The sequence below is a fragment of the Anabrus simplex genome, chromosome 6 (genome assembly GCF_040414725.1).
Source record: "Anabrus simplex isolate iqAnaSimp1 chromosome 6, ASM4041472v1, whole genome shotgun sequence".
Lineage (NCBI taxonomy): Eukaryota > Metazoa > Arthropoda > Insecta > Orthoptera > Tettigoniidae > Anabrus > Anabrus simplex.
The window spans coordinates 92254742-92276754 of record NC_090270.1 but is presented as its reverse complement, the minus strand read 5'-3'; the positions used below and the strand labels follow the sequence as shown (position 1 = coordinate 92276754).

Here is a 22013-nt window from a genome sequence, read left to right as displayed (position 1 = left end):
AATTTAATTACTGTGGGATACGTTTTTTAATTCCTTTTATTCCAGGTTTTATAAAAATGAAAGAAACCAATATTTTGTTCAAAAACCTGAATAACCACATTATCGTGAGTGATAATTAATGCAGTTTTAAATCTCACACCACAGTGTGTTTTATTTGTGCTGAAATCATCATCATCATGTTGATTTCCCCTTGTCCAGCTCCTGCCAGGTCGGGATGTTAATGGCAATTCTCCACCATTATCTCTCCTTCCACCACCCCTCTTCTGTAATTGCATTCCAATTCAGGCTTCTTAGTTTCATACTGCTCTTGACAGAGTCCATCCATCTTGCTCTGGGCTTCCCTCTTGCCCTCTTTCCTTCTATCTTAGCCTACAGCACTTGTTTTTGTATCCTTCCCTCCTCATAACATGTCCAAATCATCTCAATTTATTCTTCTCCATCCTATCACTCAGTTTTTCTATCCCTATCTCTTTTCTGACCTCAGTATTTCTTACTCTGCCTTTCCTCGTATTCCCTACCTTATTCCTTAGGAACTTCATCTCACTGACCTGAATTTTACTCTCATTCCTTGCTGTCAAAGTCCAAGCCTCTGATGTATACGTAATAATAAATAATAATAATAAATATAATAAATAAGGTAGTTCAACCTATTCAATACAAATAAATACAAAATGTAGAGTTGCATTCCTATTTAATTAAAAGCAGAAGCGGTACCGGTTTCGACCCTAATACGGGTCATCATCAGCCGAATAAAATGCAAAAAGCAATGCATAGGTAAGAAAGAAATTAAAGACCAAATCCACATAAAAACAGTTGAATAGGCAATATACAATAACGGGGATAGGCACTGTAAAATTCAGAAGAAGTACATTATCTCTTTACATTTCATAGGAACTTCTCTGTTACACACTAGGTTTCTTACATTTTAGTAGAACATATTTCCAGCTTGTACCCTTCTGCTGATCTCCTTATCTAACCTTGCATCTTGCATTATTTCACTTCCCAAATATTTGAAGTATTCAAAAACCTCAAGGTTTTGTCCCATGATACTAATGATTCATTTTCCTTCTCTTTCTCCTTTTGTCATCACCACTGTTTTGCTCTTCTCCACACTTATTTTCAAACCATGTTTCTCAATACTGTTATTTAAAGCCTCTAGTTGGATTTCCACTTCTGTATTGTTGACCCCCCAGATCACTATGTAATCTCCAAACTACAATATTTTCATATCCCCTCCATATCTTGCCTTTGTTTCCTTTAGTAGTTCATCCTTAACCATTATAAACATGAGTGGAGACAGTACACTTCCCTGTCTTAGTCCAGTTTGGTTTCTAAACCAATCTGTTCTCCCTGCTGGAGTCTGGACACAGCTGAAACAATTATTATACATTGCTCTCACTAGTTCCCTTGATTGCCTTCCACATCCTTTTCTTTCCAGGGTTTTCCCCACACCTTTTCTCTATTAACGCTATTGTATGCCTTCTCTAGATCAAGGAATATAATCACCAGATCTTTTCCATATTCCCACTATTTTTCCCTCAGTAATCTGAAATACAGGGTCTATCGCTGACCTGCCCTGTCGAAATCCATATGCTCTTTTTCTAAAAGTCTTTCCACCCTTCCTCTCATCTTCCTTTCTATTATTCTCTCCAATATTTTGGCTACTCGTGACAACAGTGTAATTCCTCAATAAATGTCACATCCCTTCCTGTCACCTTTCTTAAATACGGGTATTATTACACCTTTACATCAATCATCTGCTTTTTCCTCCATATGCACCTTAGCAGCATGTAATGTAGACCATTAGATCCTGCTGCCTTTATCATTTCCACACATATTTCATCCATCCCTGCTGCTTTTCCTGTTTTCATTTGTTTAACAGCCATTTCCTCCTCTGCCATTGCAATATCACTCTCCATTTCTGGATCATCCTCATTTACAACTACACTCTCTTCTGCATCATTTCTCACATTCAGGAGTTTATCAAAATAGTCTTTCCTCTTATTCTTTATCTCCTCTGAATATGATTATATTTCCACTCTCTTCCTTCACTTGTTTTGTGTAGATATTTTATTTTCTCTTATTTTTTATTAATCCATACAACATCCTTTTACCACCATTTACATCCTTTTCCAATTCTTGTGTGAATCTCTCCCAAAAAATTTTCTTTTCCTCATTTACCACTTTTTTTTTACACTTTTAATTTCCTGATACTTAATCCTCCTTCCTTCTTTGCTATCTCTGTTCCATTCTTGTCATGCTTTCTTCTTTTGTTTGACAACCCCCCTTCATCTTTTCGTTCCACCAAAGTTCTGGCACAAATCATCTCAGCACAGTTTACAAATGTGTTTTTAAAGTTTGTCCATCTTCTTCTACACTTTCTTTTTCTGATATAGGGATGTGCTGTTTTAATTCCTCCTGAAATTTCTCCTGAGCTCACATTCATACCAAGCAAATGCTGGGACTGTACCTTAATTAATGCCACGGCCGCTTCCTTCCCATTCCTAGGCCTTTCCTGACCCATCGTCGCCATAAGACCAATCTGCGTCAGTGCGACTTAAAGCAAATAGCAATATAATAATAATTTCTCCCGAGTTCTTTTATCTTTGAATTTCCGTACTTTTATTTTCTTCTGTCTTATTTCTTCTACTCTCACAATTTTACCTATTTTCAATTTTGCTACCACTACTCTGTGGTCTCCATCAAATGCCTCACCTGGTAGTGCTATTCATCTATTAACTGTTTATGATTTATTTTTTCAACCAAAAAATAATCAATAACTGTTTTTATCCTTCTTTCACCCCAGCCATACCTAGTGATCTTTCTACTATTCTTCTTTCTAAACAAAGTGTTACCCATAATCATTCCATTTCTCTCACAAAAATCAATCAACTTATCTCCCTCACTGTTTCTTTCTCCATATCCAAATGGAACAATCACTTCTTCTTTACCAATTTTGTCATTTCCAACCTGCACATTGAGATCTCCCATAACGATCACTTCCCATCAGTAATTACTTCCTCAAGTATCTCCAAGAATTCCTCTATATTTTCCTCACTGTTTCCAGTTTGGGATGCTTAAACTTGGATGAAGCACTCCTTCTTCTATCTTCAGTCATACTCTGATTATTCTATCACTAACGTTGTCTACCCTATCGACATTTTCATTCAGAATTTTTTTCTTTGTGCTGTATGAAGGGAAATTATAATAAGTATGTTCATTTTCCATTTCAGCTCCTGTTGTTATTGTGGTTCCACCTCCACCAATGGTTATTCTGGATCAGGGCTCAGTATTCACTATATCATGTACAGCAATAGGTGTTCCAACACCTGAGGTGATATGGCGTCTCAACTGGGGTCACATTCCACCTAAGTGCACCACGGATAGCAAAAATGGTGTTGGCACTTTAACTTGTCCTAACATTCAAGAATCTGACCAGGGAGCATACAGCTGTGAGGCTATTAACAATCGTGGTTCTACATTTGCTGTGCCAGACTCTATATTGGTTGTCAAGAAGCCAGCTTCCATATGCCCTCGAGGATATTTCAATGATGAGGCTTCAAGTCCCAGTGAATGTATTTCTTGCTTCTGCTTTGGTATTACTACAGAGTGCCAAAGTGCAAATTTATTCACTTATCAGGTAAGAATGTTATTAAAATGATTCTCAGTTTTCTTTTATTCTATTAGTGTAAATAAATGAGAATATTCAAATGATAGTTCCCCTTTGCTCAGGGAGTGGATGTTTGTGTCTCATTGTTTATTTCAGCCTTCTCTTCTCTGTATGGAGGTTAGCAGCAGGAAGGGCATCCAGCTGTAAAATGTGCCAAATCCAAAATTCACTTCACCAAGAAATTTGAAGTTTACATATATGTGTAAATCTATACATATATATAATTGTTTTTCTGTGCATTGCACATAATTAAAAAAGAATGGTATTTCTGTATCAGATATGTAAGTTTTAGTTTTCCCTCACGTCTGTATTTGTGTATGTATGTATGTATGTGTGTATCCTTTAATTCTCATACTTTTATTTTCTTCTGTATTATTTCTTTTACTCTCACAATTTTACCTATTTTCAATTTTGCTACCACTACTCTGTGGTCTCCATCAAACGCCCACCTAGTAGTGCTGTTACATCCATTAACTGTTAATGATGATAGCTGAACAGAATTTAATGAAAATCGATGTGGTAAGTTGGACAAGAAGGCACTACACTTTCGGCTGTAAATATTTACGTTAAGCAAAATGGTAGCTTAGGGGACGACCTAAAATTTAATTCTCAAAAATCTGTGTTATTAGTCATCCTCTCGATAAATAGTGCATAACAAAAGTTACGTAGAATACAACTGCCGATCACTTGTATCTTATACAGTTTTACCATGCCGGCTATGATGAAAATTAAAATCCACAACCTGTTTCCAGTCATTCAACCGGGTCAGGAATGGAATGAATGAAGCCCCGTCTAGCGGCGAGGATTGGAATTGTGCCAGCTGCCGAAACCTGTCGCACTTCTCTGGGGCAATGATTAATGAATGACAGATGAAATGAAATGATATTGGACAGTGTTGCTGGAATGAATTATGACAGAGAAAACCAGAGTACCCGGAGAGAAACCTGTCCCACCTCTGCTTCGTCCAGCACAAATCTCACATGGAGTGACCATAACAACAAGGAAGATTGTGAAGATGATTATCAAAATGAGGAAAAAAATCATAAAGGAATGATCGCTTGGAGAATAAGGCGAGAGGGAGTCATAAAAGGAGGAAGTTAGGATTCAGTTTACATTAGATACTATAATATCAGAGAGGCAAAAGAAAACTAAATGAAGACTTACAATATCTAAAACCCATAAAATTAATCAACAATAACATTACATTGACTGTTGTTTGTTGTGAGGTGCTTTTTTCTCTTCTGCTGCCACTCATCTCTGATAGATGGGATTACTACTCTGCACCGAGTAGAAAAGCCTGCCTGAATATTGGCAGGAAGTAGCTGGGGAGTTAGGTAACATTCCTTTTTAACATGCCATTCCTCTGGTTCATATCTGTTCTGATAACTCTTGGTACGTAACACACTGGTTCATTATAGTATTCCACCAAACAGATGGTTTGAAGGAGGTTACTCAGATCCCTTTTAGGAAGATCATACAAGAGACAGAAAATCGAGAACAATGGAAGCAGCTGGTTAGGTCCAGAATAAATTGACCCAACATGTATGAGGTCATTATACTCAGTCATGAGCAAAACAATTATAGAAAGAGAGAGTTCAGTTAAGAATAAGGTCGAGAAAGAGAGAGTTCAGTTAAGAATAAGGTCGAGTAGTATCTTGGCTATAAGTTTTCCAAAAAACATCAGCTGGAGGTGCTCAGAAGGGGCCTAAAGTATAAAATTAAAAGAATTCATTTGTAATACTGTGACATCTTATGTGTACAGGTAGCTGATAATGGCCTTGGATTATCATATACAGTAGTTATATTACGCCTGTTTGCAACTATTCAGGTTGTTTGGAACTGTTTTCAGTTGGAGATATGACATTAAGACATAGAAATCAGATCACACAATAAATCTTGTTCATAATTCATAATTCTACCAGCCCTTTCAACTGGTGTTCAGACAGTATGACTAAGGTGTGTGATAGCCAAAGAAAGGAGCAGTGGTGTACTTGCTTGGGATACAATCATTAAATGTCTTGTTATCTTTCTTATTGAGCGATCTGTAGGGTGTACACTTAAAAATTAGAAAAATTCAGCAGTTATCATGATGATTATGATGATGATGATGCATTTTAAATGATCAATATAAGTGTTATTTGAGATGATGACAGGGAATTTTTCTTTACAGCTTCCTCCACCACTTACCGAGTTCAAGATTGTTGGTGTTAGAGTAGATCCAGATGGTTCAGTGAATATTCGACCTGATCCTCCATTTAGAACCTCTCCCATCACTTCACAGACAAGGAATGGTTTCCAGGTAAGTATTAAGACTTTCAATGCTATGAACACTTATAATTTGAATGTGAGTTAAATTTTTAATTCATGATATTTGAATTAGCACCTAAATTTGACAATAATTATAATTTTAATGGAAATTATGACCTCCTTAACAATGATCATAGGAGAAAATGAAAGAGTTCTGATTCTTGAGGAATTAGGAAGGAGCTGGGAATTAAAGGGGGAAAAGTTATATCATGAGGATTGGACATGAACAAGAGTTTACCAAGGGTGATTGGTTAGGAAGAACGACAGAAAGGAACCCAGAACAAGTACATTAAAGCAACGCCAGGCTGAGCCATGGGACCATGGTTGCCACGTTACCTTCTCGAATTGAGGCCCCATGAGGATTGGGGGCGTTGTCTCATTTAGTTGCCTTTTGCAGTTTGTCACAGGGGTTACCATGAATAAAAGCCATGTCTATTTGAAATTATAATATTATACATTCATATTACCAGTATACGTTTTAAGCAAGCCTTGGACCAATGGGAGTAACAGAGTTCCACTCCCATTTCACAGGCTTGGGACTCCTTGGAAACAACTGCAACGAATGAAATGGAATTTGATGGGGAGCTATCAATATTAATGGGGCTTGTGGAAGAAAGGAAATAGAATGGTTGAGTCAGCAAAGAGGTTGCATCTTGATGTTATAGCAGTAAACGATATTTGGGTAAGGGGAGCTAACAAGGAAGAAAGCGGAGATTATAAAATGTACTTGACGGGTGTTAAAAAGGGAAGGGCAGAGTGTGGGGTAGTGCTGTTCATCAGAAATACTATTGCGTGCAGCATAGTTTCTGTTAGGCATGTAAATGAGTGAATGATGTGGGTAGATTTGGCAGTTGAGGAATTAGGATGAGAATTGTCTTGTGTCTTCATCATGTGAGAGTGCAGATGGGGGTGAAGTATGACAAGTTTAATGAAGCACTGAGTGATGACATAGTCAGGATCAACAGCAAGGGTAGGATAGTGTTAATGGGCAATTTCATTGCGAGCTGGAAATAGAACTGAACAATACAAAAGGGTGATTTTTAAATGTGGGGAAGATATGGAAGCTAATAGGAATGGGTAGCGTTTGCTAGTATGGGTTTAGCAGTAATGAATATATTCTTCAAGCATAAGGCTATTCATCTCTACACATGGAAGGGTAGGGGCAGCAGATTCATAATAGACTATATCTTAACCGACTTTGAATTCAGGAAATCTGTTAGGAATGTGCGGGTTTTCCAGGAATTTTTCGATGATACAGACCACTATCTGATCTGTAGTGAACTAAGTATCTCTAGGCCTAGGACAGAGAAAGGGAAGTCTGTCTGCAGATGAATAAGGGTAGAAAATTTCCAGGATGAGGAAATTATACAGAAGTACATGGATATGATTTGTGAGAAATTCCAAACAGTGAACACTAAGCAGGTTCCGGATAAAGAAAAAGAATGGGTGGCATACAGAGATGTTGTAGTAGAAACAGAAAGGGAATGCCTAGGACAGTTTTGTGTAAAGATGGGAAAAAGTGAACATCTTGGTGGAATGATGAAGTGAGAGCAGCTTGTAAACGTAAAAAGAAGGCTTATCAGAAATGGCTCCAAACAAGGGCTGAGGAAGACAGGGCTTTGTACATAGATGAAAGAAACAGAGCAAAACAAATAGTTGTTGAATTCAAAAAGAAGTCATGGGAAGATTTTGGTAATAACCTGGAAAGGTTAGGTCAAACAACAGGGGAAACCTTTCTGGACAGTAATAAAGAACCTTAGGAAGGGAGGGGAAAAAGGAAATGAACTGTTATCAATGCCCATCTTACAAACCTACTCATCAGCAAAGAGAACATCAGCCAGGTTATAATAAAAAGGTTGTGTAGCCAGTGTAGTGAGTAAGAGTTGTAATAAGTCTTATGCACTTTGTCACAATCTCAATCAACAGTATTTTTTTTTTTTTTTTTTTTTTTTTTTTGTGAAAGAAGTGAATCCACTGACAAAATTGTCCTCTCATCAGTCTGTTTTTATGCAGACTTTCCTACATGGCGGTAAAAGCATGGTAGATTTGAGATATCTTGTGCATAAACTGAGGGTAACAGACATGAGAGAAGCAGAAATTATAGCTGGTACAAGATGGAAATATTGTCAGGAGAACATTCATAATAAAAGGACCAAGCCTGGTCTGGAGCACGATAAGTCATGTGGTACTTTCAACTACTGAAATTTTTTGTAAGAAATTTTACCATCAAATAAGTTGGCTGTGCAATTCGAGGCATGTACCATAGCTGTTCGCTTGCATTTGTGAGGTAGTGGGTTTGAACCCCACTATTGGCAGCCCTGAAGATGATTTTCCGTGGTTTCCCATTTCTACATCAGGCTAATGCTGGGGCTTTACCTTAAGACCATGGTCCTTCCTTCCCAGTCCTAGCCCTGTCCTATCCCATTGTCTACGGAAGTCCTCTCTGGGTCAATGCAACATTAAACAAATAGCAAAACAAACAGAAAAACAAAAAAAGAAAAGGAAACTTAATTAAATTCTGCCATATACCCAACACTCATGCTTGTCTTTCATACATAAATGTCCTGTTTAAATGTTTTTCTTTCCATACTGAGTGTCGAACTCTTAATACACATTCTGGTAGAGGTCATTTATTTGTCTTAGTGTAACACATTCTTCTCAGTTCCTCCTATGTTTCCTTAGCATACCTCTTCTTGTGGGGAGGCCTTCTTCTTACATACTCCCTCTCTCTTTGGCGATACTTGTTCATCTGTTCTTCTTCAGCCTACTTTCCTAGTACCCAGTTTTATCTTTGTTATGTAGAGCAGTCCATTAAAATATCATTGGAGCCTGAGTGATTGGAGAGAATATGATTCAGTTAATGAGAATGATGAAGGGTCGTGTAGCCTCGACAGCTTGATCTTCATTAGACCTGTTATACCTCAAACTTTATATTTTATGATTACTGTCTTTCATATCAAAAATATCTTCTGTTGCCAGATAAGTCATTCAGATGGTATGACTTTGGCATCCATGATGCCAGAGAAGTTGTATCTCCCGATAAGAATGAAGTCTGTCTGGCTTCTGTGATCACTGATATAAGTAATCAGGAGATTGTTTCATTTATTGAAACATGTATCGCTATTGAAGAGTTCAACAGCTTCAGCAAAGTCAAGGATCCGCCTTCTATTTTCTTTCATTCAATTTCATTTCCCCTTGTCCAGTTCCTGCCAGGTTGGGGTGTTGATGGTATACCATCACTCATTTTTAGGCTATTGTTACAATGGGGTCCCCACTCCCCAAGGCACCTTCTATTGTCTTTACACTTATCAAATCCTTTACTACTGTATCACTCGTAGGCTTCCAACATGCATTCAGTATCTCCATTTACGTCACCACAGAGAAGAAGAAAGACTTCCTTAGAGCGTACTGGATTCTACTCTTTCCAGCACATATATCTTACGTGTACAATGTACAGCTTGCATAACTTCAGCATTTCTGTCAATTCTCATCTGCATCCAGTTGTGGTGCCCCACTGCAAGGTAGCCGGTTGTATTTATGCTGTTCAGACTCAGTTTTACCCATGAACTGGTAGCCCTTATCTACTTGTCACAGCAATCGGTCCATTAAGAGAGGCCATTTCAAGAGGACAACCCTTCTTCATGAATATGTTTAGTTCAATCATCATCAGTCAATCAATCAATCAATCAATACTGATCTGCATTTAGGGCAGTCGCCCAGGTGGCAGATTCCCTATCTGTTGCTTTCCTAGCCTTTTCCTAAATGATTTCAAAGAAATTGGAAATTTATTGAACATCTCCCTTGGTAAGTTATTCCAATCCCTAACTCCCCTTCCTATAAATGAATATTTGCCCCAGTTTGTCCTCTTGAATTCCACCTTTATCTTCATATTGTGATCTTTCCTACTTTTATAAACGCCACTCAAACTTATTCGTCTACTAATGTCATTCCACGCCATCTCTCCACTGACAGCTCGGAACATACCACTTATGATTAGATGTTGATTCCCGTAGGGAATGTGAAATATTTGTCTGAATGAGTAAATTTATAATACCAATATAAATGGTCCGTTATTGGACATTATAAATTTTCCAGCTAACTCATTCCTGGTTGCCAGCGTTTCGCCGTCGTGTGCTAGGCTGGGCTCATCAGTTGGTACCTAGCACACCTACCAAGACGCTGGCTAGTGCATAAGGTGTGCTAGGTACCAACTGATGAGCCCAGCCTAGCACACGAGGGCGAAACGCTGGCAACCAGGAATGAGTTAGCTGGAAAATTTATAATGTCCAATAATGGACCCTTTATATTGGTATTACATACCACTTAGTCGAGCAGCTCTTCTTCATTCTCTCAATTCTTCCCAACCCAAACATTGCAACATTTTTGTAACGCTACTCGTTTGTAGGAAATCACCCAGAACAAATCGAGCTGCTTTTCTTTGGATTTTTTTCTTTTGGATTTTTGGAATTTTTTTTCTGCGTGGTCCAGAGCTGCCCTGGCCGCTTGGTGCAAAAATGAGCCCTGAAGAAGAGGGATAGTAAGTGAGTGGGAAAGAGACATAGGAGAGTGATATGTATGGACAGCACATTTTATGAAACATAAAAAGAATTCAAAAATTACAAAAAAATCACTTTTAAAAAATTACTACAACAAAATAAAACTGTCCACTTTTCTTCATTTAGGACGACACCTGACATTTCTGTGATTTCACCTACTTAGTGATATCACGGAAAACTATTTGACCATAATTCAGGTTCATGACTGAGAATACATGTTTGCAAGGCTATATTGAGCCAAAATTAACAACTAATTTGCATGCTAATCTGCGGATATGTGGAAAGTCTTATTGTTCCGTTCCAAGTTCTTATAAATTGCAAGGAGAGTGCCTGGAATACTTATCTTTCAAAATTGTGCTACATTGAAGTTTTATCAGTTTTTTTTTTTTTTAATTTGACTGGAACCTCCTCAAAATTTAGAGGAAAGGATGCCATAAAAATGTTTAATTCAGATGACATTTCTTTGATATTTCTAAACCATTGTTGAATTGTTCAGGTTACATTTACAGTTACCATCAGTGTTACAATTGATCAAGCACATGGTTTTTAAAGATGGGAATTCTTCAAAATCTTTCTTATATAAGATTTTTTTTTTTTTGGACTAGTAGAAGATCCGTCTTAAAAGCATGAATTCTGTTCCACTTAGCATAAACCAACATACTTTTGCCTTGCAAAAAAACATTTAAATCACTCAAATGGTTTATGATGTTGGCTAAAAGAGGTAAGGTCATCAACCCAGCATGTGCATTTTTACATTGCCACAGCCACAGTGAGACAGAGTAGTGAAGGTCAGCCTTGAGCAGGCTTAGGCTGCATCACAGTTCCACTGAGTTGGAATAGCCTTTATTATGATATCATGAATATTGATCTCCTTATATATTTTGTCAGCCTTGACAGGTAGCTTTCTAGTTTTTCAGAATTTTATGATTCAATGTACAATCAGGCAAAATAAAGTAATTTTGGTGCTATAAATGTTTTTAATGGTTCTGTAAACTGTAACTGGTTATAGCAATGAGAAATATTAATTTTCTTAACAGATATATACACCCAGTCTGGAACGTCTAGGAGACAGCTCTTACCTATATTTTGCACTCCCAGAGAACTATCATGGTAACCAGCTGAAATCTTATGGAGGATATTTGAAGTTTACTGTACGTCCAGAAGGCACAGGTCAATCTCTGCGAATCCCAGAAGTCATCCTCTCTGTAAGTTTAATAACTTTATTTTCATGAGTTATAAGGTATTTTTGTTTGTTTTCTATATAATTTAAGTAAGTAATGAACCTTAAATCAGAAAGTTTTTCTTTCTTCTGTCCTCTCTAATCCAAATTATGTTGGGAAAAGCCAAGTTTGAAGTAAGAAAACTGTGTAATATATAGTGATATATTTTTTAAATCATTATTTTGGGAAAGACTTTACAACTGGTCTCAGTACCAAGCCTTAGATTTGTTCTGGCAGTTTTAACATTTTACTACTCTTAAAATATTGTATTTGTCATTTCATTTTTTTATTTTTTTGTTTCAGGGGAATGGTTACAAACTAGTTTACCACTCTTCTGCCCAAGTTATTCCTGGCCAAAACAATGACATGTCAGTCCACTTCTTTTATGGTGACTGGTATAAGCGCACTATCAGTAATCGACCTGGTGGCGACATTCCCATCAGTTCAATTGACGAAGAAAAAGCATCTCGAGAAGAGATAATGATGGCTCTCAGCAACGTGGATAACATCCTCATCAAGTAAGAATATTTAGAAATATAAATAATCAGTCTGCATAATTCAGAATACAATATCGGTATTATATGCAATTATCTTCATATTGGTCCTATTGATACAATTGCAATAGATTGATAGATATCTATTGTAATAATACCAGTATCAAGCAATGTTTTATTGCTAGAGGAAGACAGATAAGATTATTGAGATGATGAAAACCATGTGTTGGAGTAAGTGTGAACACACAAAGTGGCTATAGAAGTCTCTAACTTATCTTTGATATCTTCGGATTTTTTTTGGCACTGATGTTGGTAGGCAATTGTATGAAAGTATAGATTGTAGGGACAGTTGATGTGTGTATTTTGTGGGTTTGGCTTCTTTTGACTTACTGAGGACGGCAAATAGAAACTAACCCATTCCTAATTTCCTTAGTACATCCTCCCAGTGGTGCCTGAGTGGAAGTGTTGGTAATTCAACCAGTCTTTGGGCTGAGGGCTTAAATGCAAAAATTGTGAATATATTTACTGTTTCAGATAATATTAACACATTATTGGCTGATTCCTTCACTTGTCACAACCCCTGTTGACTGGACATTTTTCACATGAAAATGTTCACTAGATTATGAGAATACTCACAAATTTTGAATCAGCTAAGGTACAGTGATACTGAAATTTACTATGACTACTCACAGATGTTCCTAGATGTGCTCAAGTGTGCGATATTTCTCAAAGCACACATACTGTATGTAATAAATATTTATATTGCTTTCATTACCTCTGGTATCAGAGTTACTCAAGTAAACTAACACAGCTGGTTCTCTGTGGAACATACAATCTCAAATATCACTCTTTATTCATGTTCCACTAATTCACCATCACTCTGGCTGTTTGAATTAACATCTGCATATAGTTCCATCAAAAATCTTGTCATCAGCATGCATCTCACTTTTATTTTGACTAAGACGACAGTAAGAAAATCAACATTTGAAACTCGGCTAAAGCACAGTGTGAAAGTCGTGAAAAACAAGGAGTTGCAGGAGTACATGTACAAGTACCCTGTTCTACACCATTGAAATAGTTCAGTAAATGGATGGAAGATATCCCAGTAATCCCAAAAGAGACTGTACTTAAATCAAGGCTACAATTGTTTCCTTCCCATAGTTCATTTCTGTCCCATCATCGTCAAAAGGCCTATTCATGTTGATGCGACGAAGAAAAATTGTAATTAAAAAATAATTTTAAGAACTGGTTCTATTGCACCTTTCATATAATGAGTTCCGCCTCCTTATTTTTCTCTTCAGCCTGGAATTTGAAAAATATATCCTTAGTTTTAATTAATAAAAGTGTTGTAACCTTTTGGTACATGTTAGTACTTGTTAATATCACCTTTGATTGTTTTATTAAATCTGAAATTATACCTTGGTAAACTATGTTGGTTACATGCTGACACTGTGTGACAAGGAGTGCTGAATAGACTTGTTTCTGCTTTCTAAAGTCTGAGACTAAGTTTGTTCCCACAATCTGGTGGTCAAGACATTAACGCTGTAACATATTAAATACAGTATTAAGTAGTTTTTCACTTGTAAAGTGATGTGTATTGATTGGGTGGACCAAAACCTGACATTATTTCTTAGTTTTAACTGTATCAATACGGATCTATACAATGAAGTTCGTAAATTGTATCAATAGCCCATATCGACAAGGAAAATCAGCGAGGTACCTGATACAAGTAAGTGAAAGCAATGCCAGACTCAGTTAAGGGAACTGTTTTTGACAACCCCTGTTACCAAGGTGAGAGACCTGGTTTCCGTTTTAGTTGCTCTTATGACAGGCAGGGGATACGTGGGTGTATTCACCAATTACATGCCTCAGAAATCTGGGAAACAATATGAAGGGTGGACAAAATTGTAATCATGCACTTGCTAAATGATTGTTCATCAACAACGGGTACTTCAGCTACTAAATATATAAATATGAATATAAATTTCAATAAACATAAGTAGTGAATCAAAATTAATCCAAAATTGCTTATACATTGCTTAGTTCATCTCATTGAGGGTTAATAGTTTGTCAGTGCTGTTATTTAATGAAATTTCTCTTATAGGGGACAGTATCTTGATGGACCATTCATTGACACAACCTTCTCTAACATTGTCATGGACTCAGCTGGTATTCGTAATACAGGACAAGGAAAGGCAAGCTTTGTAGAGGAATGTCGTTGTCCAGCAGGATATGCAGGACTCTCCTGTGAGGTAAGTAGACTTTTTCTTGATGAAACCTTACATTATTAAACCATGAAGTTTATATCCTATGATGAAACCTTTATTATAGTCGTGGTTCTCTTTCCTTTTCTTTTCTTTCCTTCTCCTGTCTTTTCTCCCTCTTCTCTCAGAGAATGCCTGATATATTAGAACTGCAAGGTGTTTACTTTTGCTGAAAATCATGTTGAGTCAAGAGTAGAAGGGAAGGAAAAATTAAGCATACAGACATAATGAAGCTGGAAAGCAGAAGTGAATTTGTTGGGGGCCAAAAAGGAATACAGTAGTAGGTATGGAAGAACTTAGGTTAATGATGAGAGCTATACAGATATAGATTTGTCTTTATCTTTTCGTGTTTTCATGTATTGTACTTTGATCCCCTTCAAGTTTCTCCCACTGCCCACATTAGCCTGTTATGTTTATCCTCCATGTGTTTCTGTCCTTTTCCTAGCTTCATGTCCTTGGTATATATTTGTACTTGTTTTGAAATTCGATTGAGGATCTTCAAGAAAAATGTATTCACAGTACACATTTATCAGATGATCTGCAAGTGTTTGAATTACTGCAGGAGTAAAATTAAGATATGACTCTCTATTGCTTAGAGGTCACAGTTAGTCACAGATATGAATTTCCTATGAATTCAGGGCTACCACACATAATCTTTCATTCAATAATGACTTTTTGCTTTTCCAGCCAGATTAAACAAAATAAAATAAAAAATTTAATAAACAAAGATTTCCTTGGCTCGTTGTATTAAAATAAATAAATATACTTATCTGGATTAAAGCCACTTCGTTACCTATTACTAAAACAAATATAATTATATTTATTTATTTATTTTAGAATATATTTATTTATTACTTGAGTGAAATAAATGCAGTATATAGCAATAATAATAATAATAATAATAATAATAATAATAATAATAATAATAATAATAATAATAATAATAATAATAATAATAATAATAATAATAATAAGAAGAAGAAGAAGAAGAAGAAGAAGAAGAAGAAGAAGAAGAAGAACTTTTTTTTATTAGGGATTGTGGAAAATCTTACATGAGACACTTGTGAAGGGTCTGCACTCCACGAGTGTGTGGGAATCTTACCCACTAAAAACCACACCCATTTTCCCACGATGTTTGTTTCTACCCCGGAACCGCTCTCGCATTACTTCAGGGTAGTATCGTGCTTTTAGTCATTCAGACTACTTCTTCTTTCATTCATCTTTCACTGATATTCAAAAGCATCCAGATCCCTCTTCTTCTGGCGCAGGATACTTTTCACATATTCTTTCACCCTATCCTAAGATTCCAGATTTCTCAGCATCACAAGCACAATGTTATCTAGCGTCAATACTTTCAATTCGGCTTCCACAATACTTCTTTCTGTCAACCAGTGATCACACACGAAGAAAGTATGTAAGACGTCATCTATATCATGACAGTAAATGCATTTTGGACTGCTGGCTATGTTCAATTTGTGCAAAAATTTACAGAAGTATCCGTGCCCTGTTAGAAGCTGAGTAATATAGTAATTTACCTCACTGTGACTCCGTTCAATCCAATCATTTAGACATGGTATTATTCAACTTGCCCATTTCCCTCAAGGATCACTTTCTCATCTCTGTTTCCAGCGCTCCATTCGGCGGCTATGGGCTAACTTCTTTGCGCATTTCTGTCCGAGTTCTCCTTGAATATGCCAGATTTCCTGTTGTTCAAAAGCAATTAAATCAATAGGTGCTACTCCAGCTATGATGAGGATTGCAGGTTCGGATACCGTACGATATGCACATGCTATTCGCAATGCTGCTCTTCGTTGTACCGCAGCCATCATTCTCCTATACTTTCTATCTTCAGTGATTCAGCCCATACCTTGGAGCCATACAGAAGTACTGATTGGACTGCTGACATCAGAAGTCGTCGTTCGCTAGATCTCGGGCCTTTGATATTGCCCATTAGTCTACTAAGTTTGGGCATGTATTTTGCTGCCCTTTCTGTCACCCTCCAGATATGATGCCAGAATGTGAGTTTGGTATCAAGCGTAATGCCTAAGTATTTCACACTCTTAGTTGTTTCAATGGATATCTCTCCAACTTGAAATGACACAGTGATCTCAATTCTTTTTCTTGTCTAAAGAACAGTTTCCATTTTATGATCAGCAAGTGTTAGTCTGTGGTTGTTCATCCATCTCTTTACCCATTGCATCACTTAATTCAGTTTAAGTTGCACCAATTCCAGATCATGGGTCACTATCAAGACAGCCACATCATCAGCATAACCTATAAGTGTTGTATCTTCAGGCATCTCTAGTCGCAGTAAGCCATCATAAGTAATATTCCAGAGGTCTGGGCCAAGAATGGATCCTTGTGCTGCACCGGCTGTAATCCGTTTAGTCTTTTGCCCACCCTCTGTATTATACAGCAGTAAGCGATCCTTCAAATACTCTTTCAATATTCTCATGAGATACTCTGGAAGCTTGAATGTTTCTTGGAGTGCTTCCAACATGTCCGTCCATCTTGCTGAGTTAAAAGCATTCTTCACATCCAGGGTCACAAGAAGCGCCACTTTACGAGAATAATGATTGCCCGTTTGTGCTCTTTTGACAGTGTTACTACTTCTAGCACTGCATCAACTGTTGAATGTCTTCTGCGAAAGCCATGCTGACGAGGTGACAAGTCCCCAGCTTGCTGAACTGCTGAGAGTATTCTGGGCTGTAGGAGCCTCTCTAAACCTTTTCCTGCAATATCAAGCATACAAAGAGGTCTATATACACCCCCCACCCCCCCCCCCGGACTTCCCTTTGCTGATCAAAACTAATCGTGCCTTTTTCTATCAGTTGCTAAAAATACGTGCCATGAGGCAATTGTACATTTCCAGCAGCAACTGTGGACAGAATTCTGCCGTTATCTTCAGTACTTCAGTTGGTATACCGTCTGGCCCTGGGGCTTTCTTATTTCTGAGAGAACTAATGGGTCTTTGTAGTTCTTCTGTGGTGAAAAGCGGTATGTCGATTGGTTGCCTTACATCTTCATCAGCAATCCTCTCTGGATGATCAGGGAACAAATTATCCACTATTTCTTTCATGGTTTGCGGATCCATGGTTGGATTTGATAGCGCCCCAAGTTTCTTCAAGACGACCTCATAGCCCAGTCCCCATGGGTCGTCATCTACCTCCTTAGCACTGTCCATCATCTGTCAGTTTTACTTCTCTTGATTGTATTTTGGAGTTCTTTCCTTGCTGATTTATATTCTGTCATGAGTGAGACATCTTCCTGGCTACCTCTAGCTCTCTGTGCTCTGCGCCTCAGTCATAGACAATGTTTCCTCAGCTCCGCAATTTCTTCAGTCCACCAGTACTCTGGACGTTTACAGTTTTGTGGTTTCCTTCTAGTCACAGATGCATCACAAGCTTGTTGAAGGAGCCGCATGGTGAGATCGACACGTATGTTAGCCATTTCATTTCCTGTATAACCAGAGCATTTTCTTGATATGTCCTCCATTTCTCTATGTAGTGTATCGAGAAATTTCTCTTTATCTATACTGGCTGTATTCCATTGTTGGTTCAATAATAATAATAATAATAATAATAATAATAATAATAATAATAATAATAATAATCTCCTCTTCTGTAGAGTTTATATTTAGAGTTTTCAACCTTCTCAAAGTGCAGGAAGGTACTGAAAAAGGAAATTCCATGACCCATTTTGTGTTTCATTACAGCAATGTGCACCAGGCTACCACAGACACCAATCAGGTCCTTGGCTTGGCCACTGTACAAAAGAAACAGTACCCTGTCCACCTGGTCAATATGGAGATCCAAGCCGCAATATCCCTTGCCAGAATTGCCCGTGTCCACTTACTAGTCCATCCAATCAGTAAGTTAAAATGATTTCTCTAGTTTTAATTTCGAATCTGCATGATAAAATATTGAAGTCAAGTACTGGATATTGGTATTCAGTATTATCTGCAGTGATATAACTAGAGCTTCAGGAAAGACTCTCAAGCTCGATTTTTGCCTATTCAGTGAATAACTACAAAAATTATTAACATTAGTTATATAAAAGTATACAAATATAAATCAAATCAAATACATGGGTGTCCACAACCTATACAGAGACCAAAACTTCCAGCGCAGTAACATATGGTTTTATTTTTGCATTTAAACTGTTTGGGCTGCAGTCTCCTAATATATCAGCTGTTAGCTTCATCAAAAATAATACATTTATGTCCTGTTGATTATGCAGTCTGTGGTAAAATAAATTACCAAAGCTGTTTCAGTGCACTATTGTAATGAATTTATATAAAAGAAAGTAACTTAGATGTAGGTGCGATAAAATGAGTATGATATCATTAAAATGATAAAATTGTTGTGATAGCTGTTGCTTGTTTAAATTTCCTAATATTTTTAACCAGATTGTTCATTGGAATCATGAGCTAAATCTGTATATATTATATAATAAGAGTTTTGTCTGTACATTGCTCAGAATTTAAAAAGAATGGTATTTCTGTATCAGTCATGTGTGTAGTAACAAGGATGAGATGGACAGCAGGCAATGGTATGTTGATAAACGGGGCTAAAAGTCAGGTTGTGAGTTTCACAAATAGGAAAAGTCCTCTCAGTTTTAATTACTGCGTTGATGGGGTGAAAGTTCCTTTTGGGGATCATTGTAAGTATCTAGGTGTTAATATAAGGAAAGATCTTCACTGCGGTAATCACATAAATGGGATTGTAAATAAAGGGTACCGATCTCTACACATGGTTATGAGGGTGTTTAGGGGTTGTAGTAAGGATGTAAAGGAGAGTGCATATAAGTCTCTGGTAAGACCCCAACTAGAGTATGGTTCCAGTGTATGGGACCCTCACCAGGATTACCTGATTCAAGAACTGGAAAAAATCCAAAGAAAAGCAGCTCGATTTGTTCTGGGCGATTTCCGACAAAAGAGTAGCGTTACAAAAATGTTGCAATGTTTGGGTTGGGAAGAATTGAGAGAAAGAAGAAGAGCTGCTCGACTAAGTGGTATGTTCCGAGCTGTCAGCGGAGAGATGGCGTGGAATGACATTAGTAGACGAATAGGTTTGAATGGCGTTTATGAAAGTAGGAAAGATCACGATATGAAGATAAAGTTGGAATTCAAGAGGACAAACTGGGGCAAATATTCATTTATAGGAAGGGGAGTTAGGGATTGGAATAACTTACCAAGGGAGATGTTCAATAAATTTCCAATTTCTTTGAAATCATTTCGGAAAAGGCTAGGAAAGCAACAGATAGGGAATCTGCCACCTGGGTGACTGCCCTAAATGCAGATCAGGATTGATTGATTGATTGATTGATTGATTGATTGATTGATTGATTGATTGATTGATTGATTGATTGATTGATTGATTGATTGATTGATTGAAGGAAATGCACTTTTTAATTTTCCATAATTTCTGTCCGTCTGTATGAATGTACGTGCACCACGAGAAAACGGCTGACGAGAATTTAATAAAAATCAGTATGTAAAGTTGGGGATTAAGTTGCTACAGTCTAGGGCCATAAATAATTTTATTCATGGTGAGTGAAATGGTAGTTTAGGGGAAGGCCTAAAATTTAATTCTCAAATATTTGTTATTAGTGGTCCTATCGATAAATACTACATAACTGAAGTTATATAGTTAAGTGCGGCCAGTATCCAGTATTCGGGAAATCATGGGTTCAAACCCTACTGTCGGCAGCCCTGAAGATGGTTTTCCGTGGTTTCCCATTTTCACACCAGGCAAATGCTGGGGCTGTACCTTAATTAAGGCCACGTCCACTTCCTTCCCACTCCTAGCCCCTTCCTGCCTCATTGTCGCCATAAGATCTGTCTGTGTCGGTGCGACGTAAAGCAAATAACAAAAAAAAAAAAAAAAAAAAAAAAGTAATATAGTATTAAATTTCTGATCATTTATGTCTTATACATTTTTACCGTACTGGCTATGATAACAGAGATATTCATGAATTTCGATTTTTGTTGCTAAGAACATTATCAGCATCGAGTCGTGAGAAAATGGGTAAACAATTTTAATGAAAATCAGAATGTAAAGTTGGGGAATAAGGAATTACAGTCTACATTATAAATAATTCTATAAGATGCGCTAATATCACAGAGTCGGAAGAAAACTAAATGTGAAGGCCTACAATATAGAAAGCTCGTAAAATTGATCAACAATAACATTATATTGACCATTGTTTGTTGTGATGTGCTTTGTGTCTTCTGCTGCCACTCATCTCCAGTAGACGGGATTACTGCTGCATACCGAGTATGACAGCCTGCCTGAATATTGGCGGAAAGTAGCTTGGAATTTAGATCTCTCTCTTCTTTAGTATGCCATTCCTTTCCTCTGTTTGTACATTTTCTGATACTACTGGTACACTGGTTCATCATAGCATTCCAGCTATTCAATCTTACTCTAAGGCACTGATTAGAATGAGCAGTGTGCACATTTAACGGAATAATCACAGAGGAGTGTTTGCGGCTGTCTGCGGCCTGGTCATTCCAGCACTGAAACTTTGGACTTTTAGATTGGCAGCATAGTATTGTTCGTTAAAAGTGAGAAAATGTGCGGTTTTTCATTTGATCACGTATTTTTTATGATAACATTGCTTTTAAAGGCTACAGTATATGCCTACTGGTGTCATTGTAATGATCTATGTTGACTTCAGTTGGAAAAACCACAGTCTTTCTGAGAATTCCGTAGCAAAGCACAGGTACATCAGCTAGTAGCCTATAAAAATAACTGAAATTAAGTATTTTATTTTCAGTATGTATGTGTATTTATGTACAGGATATATAAATATGAGCCCATTCGAACCTTAGGAAACAAGAGTATTGTGTGTTCAGAATATGATTGTATTCAGTCATACCAGGAGCTACTGGTTTCTTGCGTCCAGTGCTCTGTCTTCCGGCTCTGTTGCTAAGTACAGTAGCTCTTTGGATCTATGATTACTGAGTTAGTCGCTCGCTCAGTCCTTGGTGATACAGTGGTTAAATTACTTAACCCCAAACAATCAACACACACTCCATTCTAAATTCACTTTATTGATTTTGCTTTTGTAGCACTCAGAAATTCATCTTGTCCTGTCAGTAAAGCAAGACTCTAAATCCTCAATCAAACGTTTCTCAAAAAAATTATCTCATGACAGGACGGCTACGAAATACCTGTGGATCATGATGTTATTGTGATAGAGCAAAGCGATCGGCGGTAAACTTGCATAAGGGATCATCTTAGCATTGCATTCAACTGATATTGTTGAGGGAATTCTCGGAAATCATCATTCATTGTGTTTATACTTTTATTTGTTCCTTTTTGTGTCCATATGTCTCTGTATATATAACAAGCTAATAAGAAACATAAACCATATAGCAGCAATTTAATTATTTTCTATGCCATAGTAATGAATCATTTTGTCCGATGGTTCATGTTTGGATGGTTCATGTTTGTGGGTTACTGTAGTCACGTCCTAGTTCGTGAACCATGGGCAAC

The 22013-nt window shown here is 37.2% G+C and overlaps 1 protein-coding gene across 10 annotated transcripts in view; it reads left to right on the top strand.

Moving 5' to 3' along the window:
* trol (terribly reduced optic lobes) overlaps window positions 1–22013 on the top strand; it is a 918151-nt gene that overhangs the window by 623218 nt on the left and 272920 nt on the right. For all 10 annotated transcript variants that reach the window (XM_067149795.2, XM_067149796.2, XM_067149794.2 and 7 more), the window contains 6 exons: window positions 3234–3640; window positions 5841–5969; window positions 11571–11738; window positions 12057–12271; window positions 14352–14499; window positions 18227–18381. In XM_067149795.2, coding sequence (XP_067005896.2) covers window positions 3234–3640; window positions 5841–5969; window positions 11571–11738; window positions 12057–12271; window positions 14352–14499; window positions 18227–18381 — 1222 coding nt within the window. The remainder of the gene's footprint in view (window positions 1–3233; window positions 3641–5840; window positions 5970–11570; window positions 11739–12056; window positions 12272–14351; window positions 14500–18226; window positions 18382–22013) is intronic.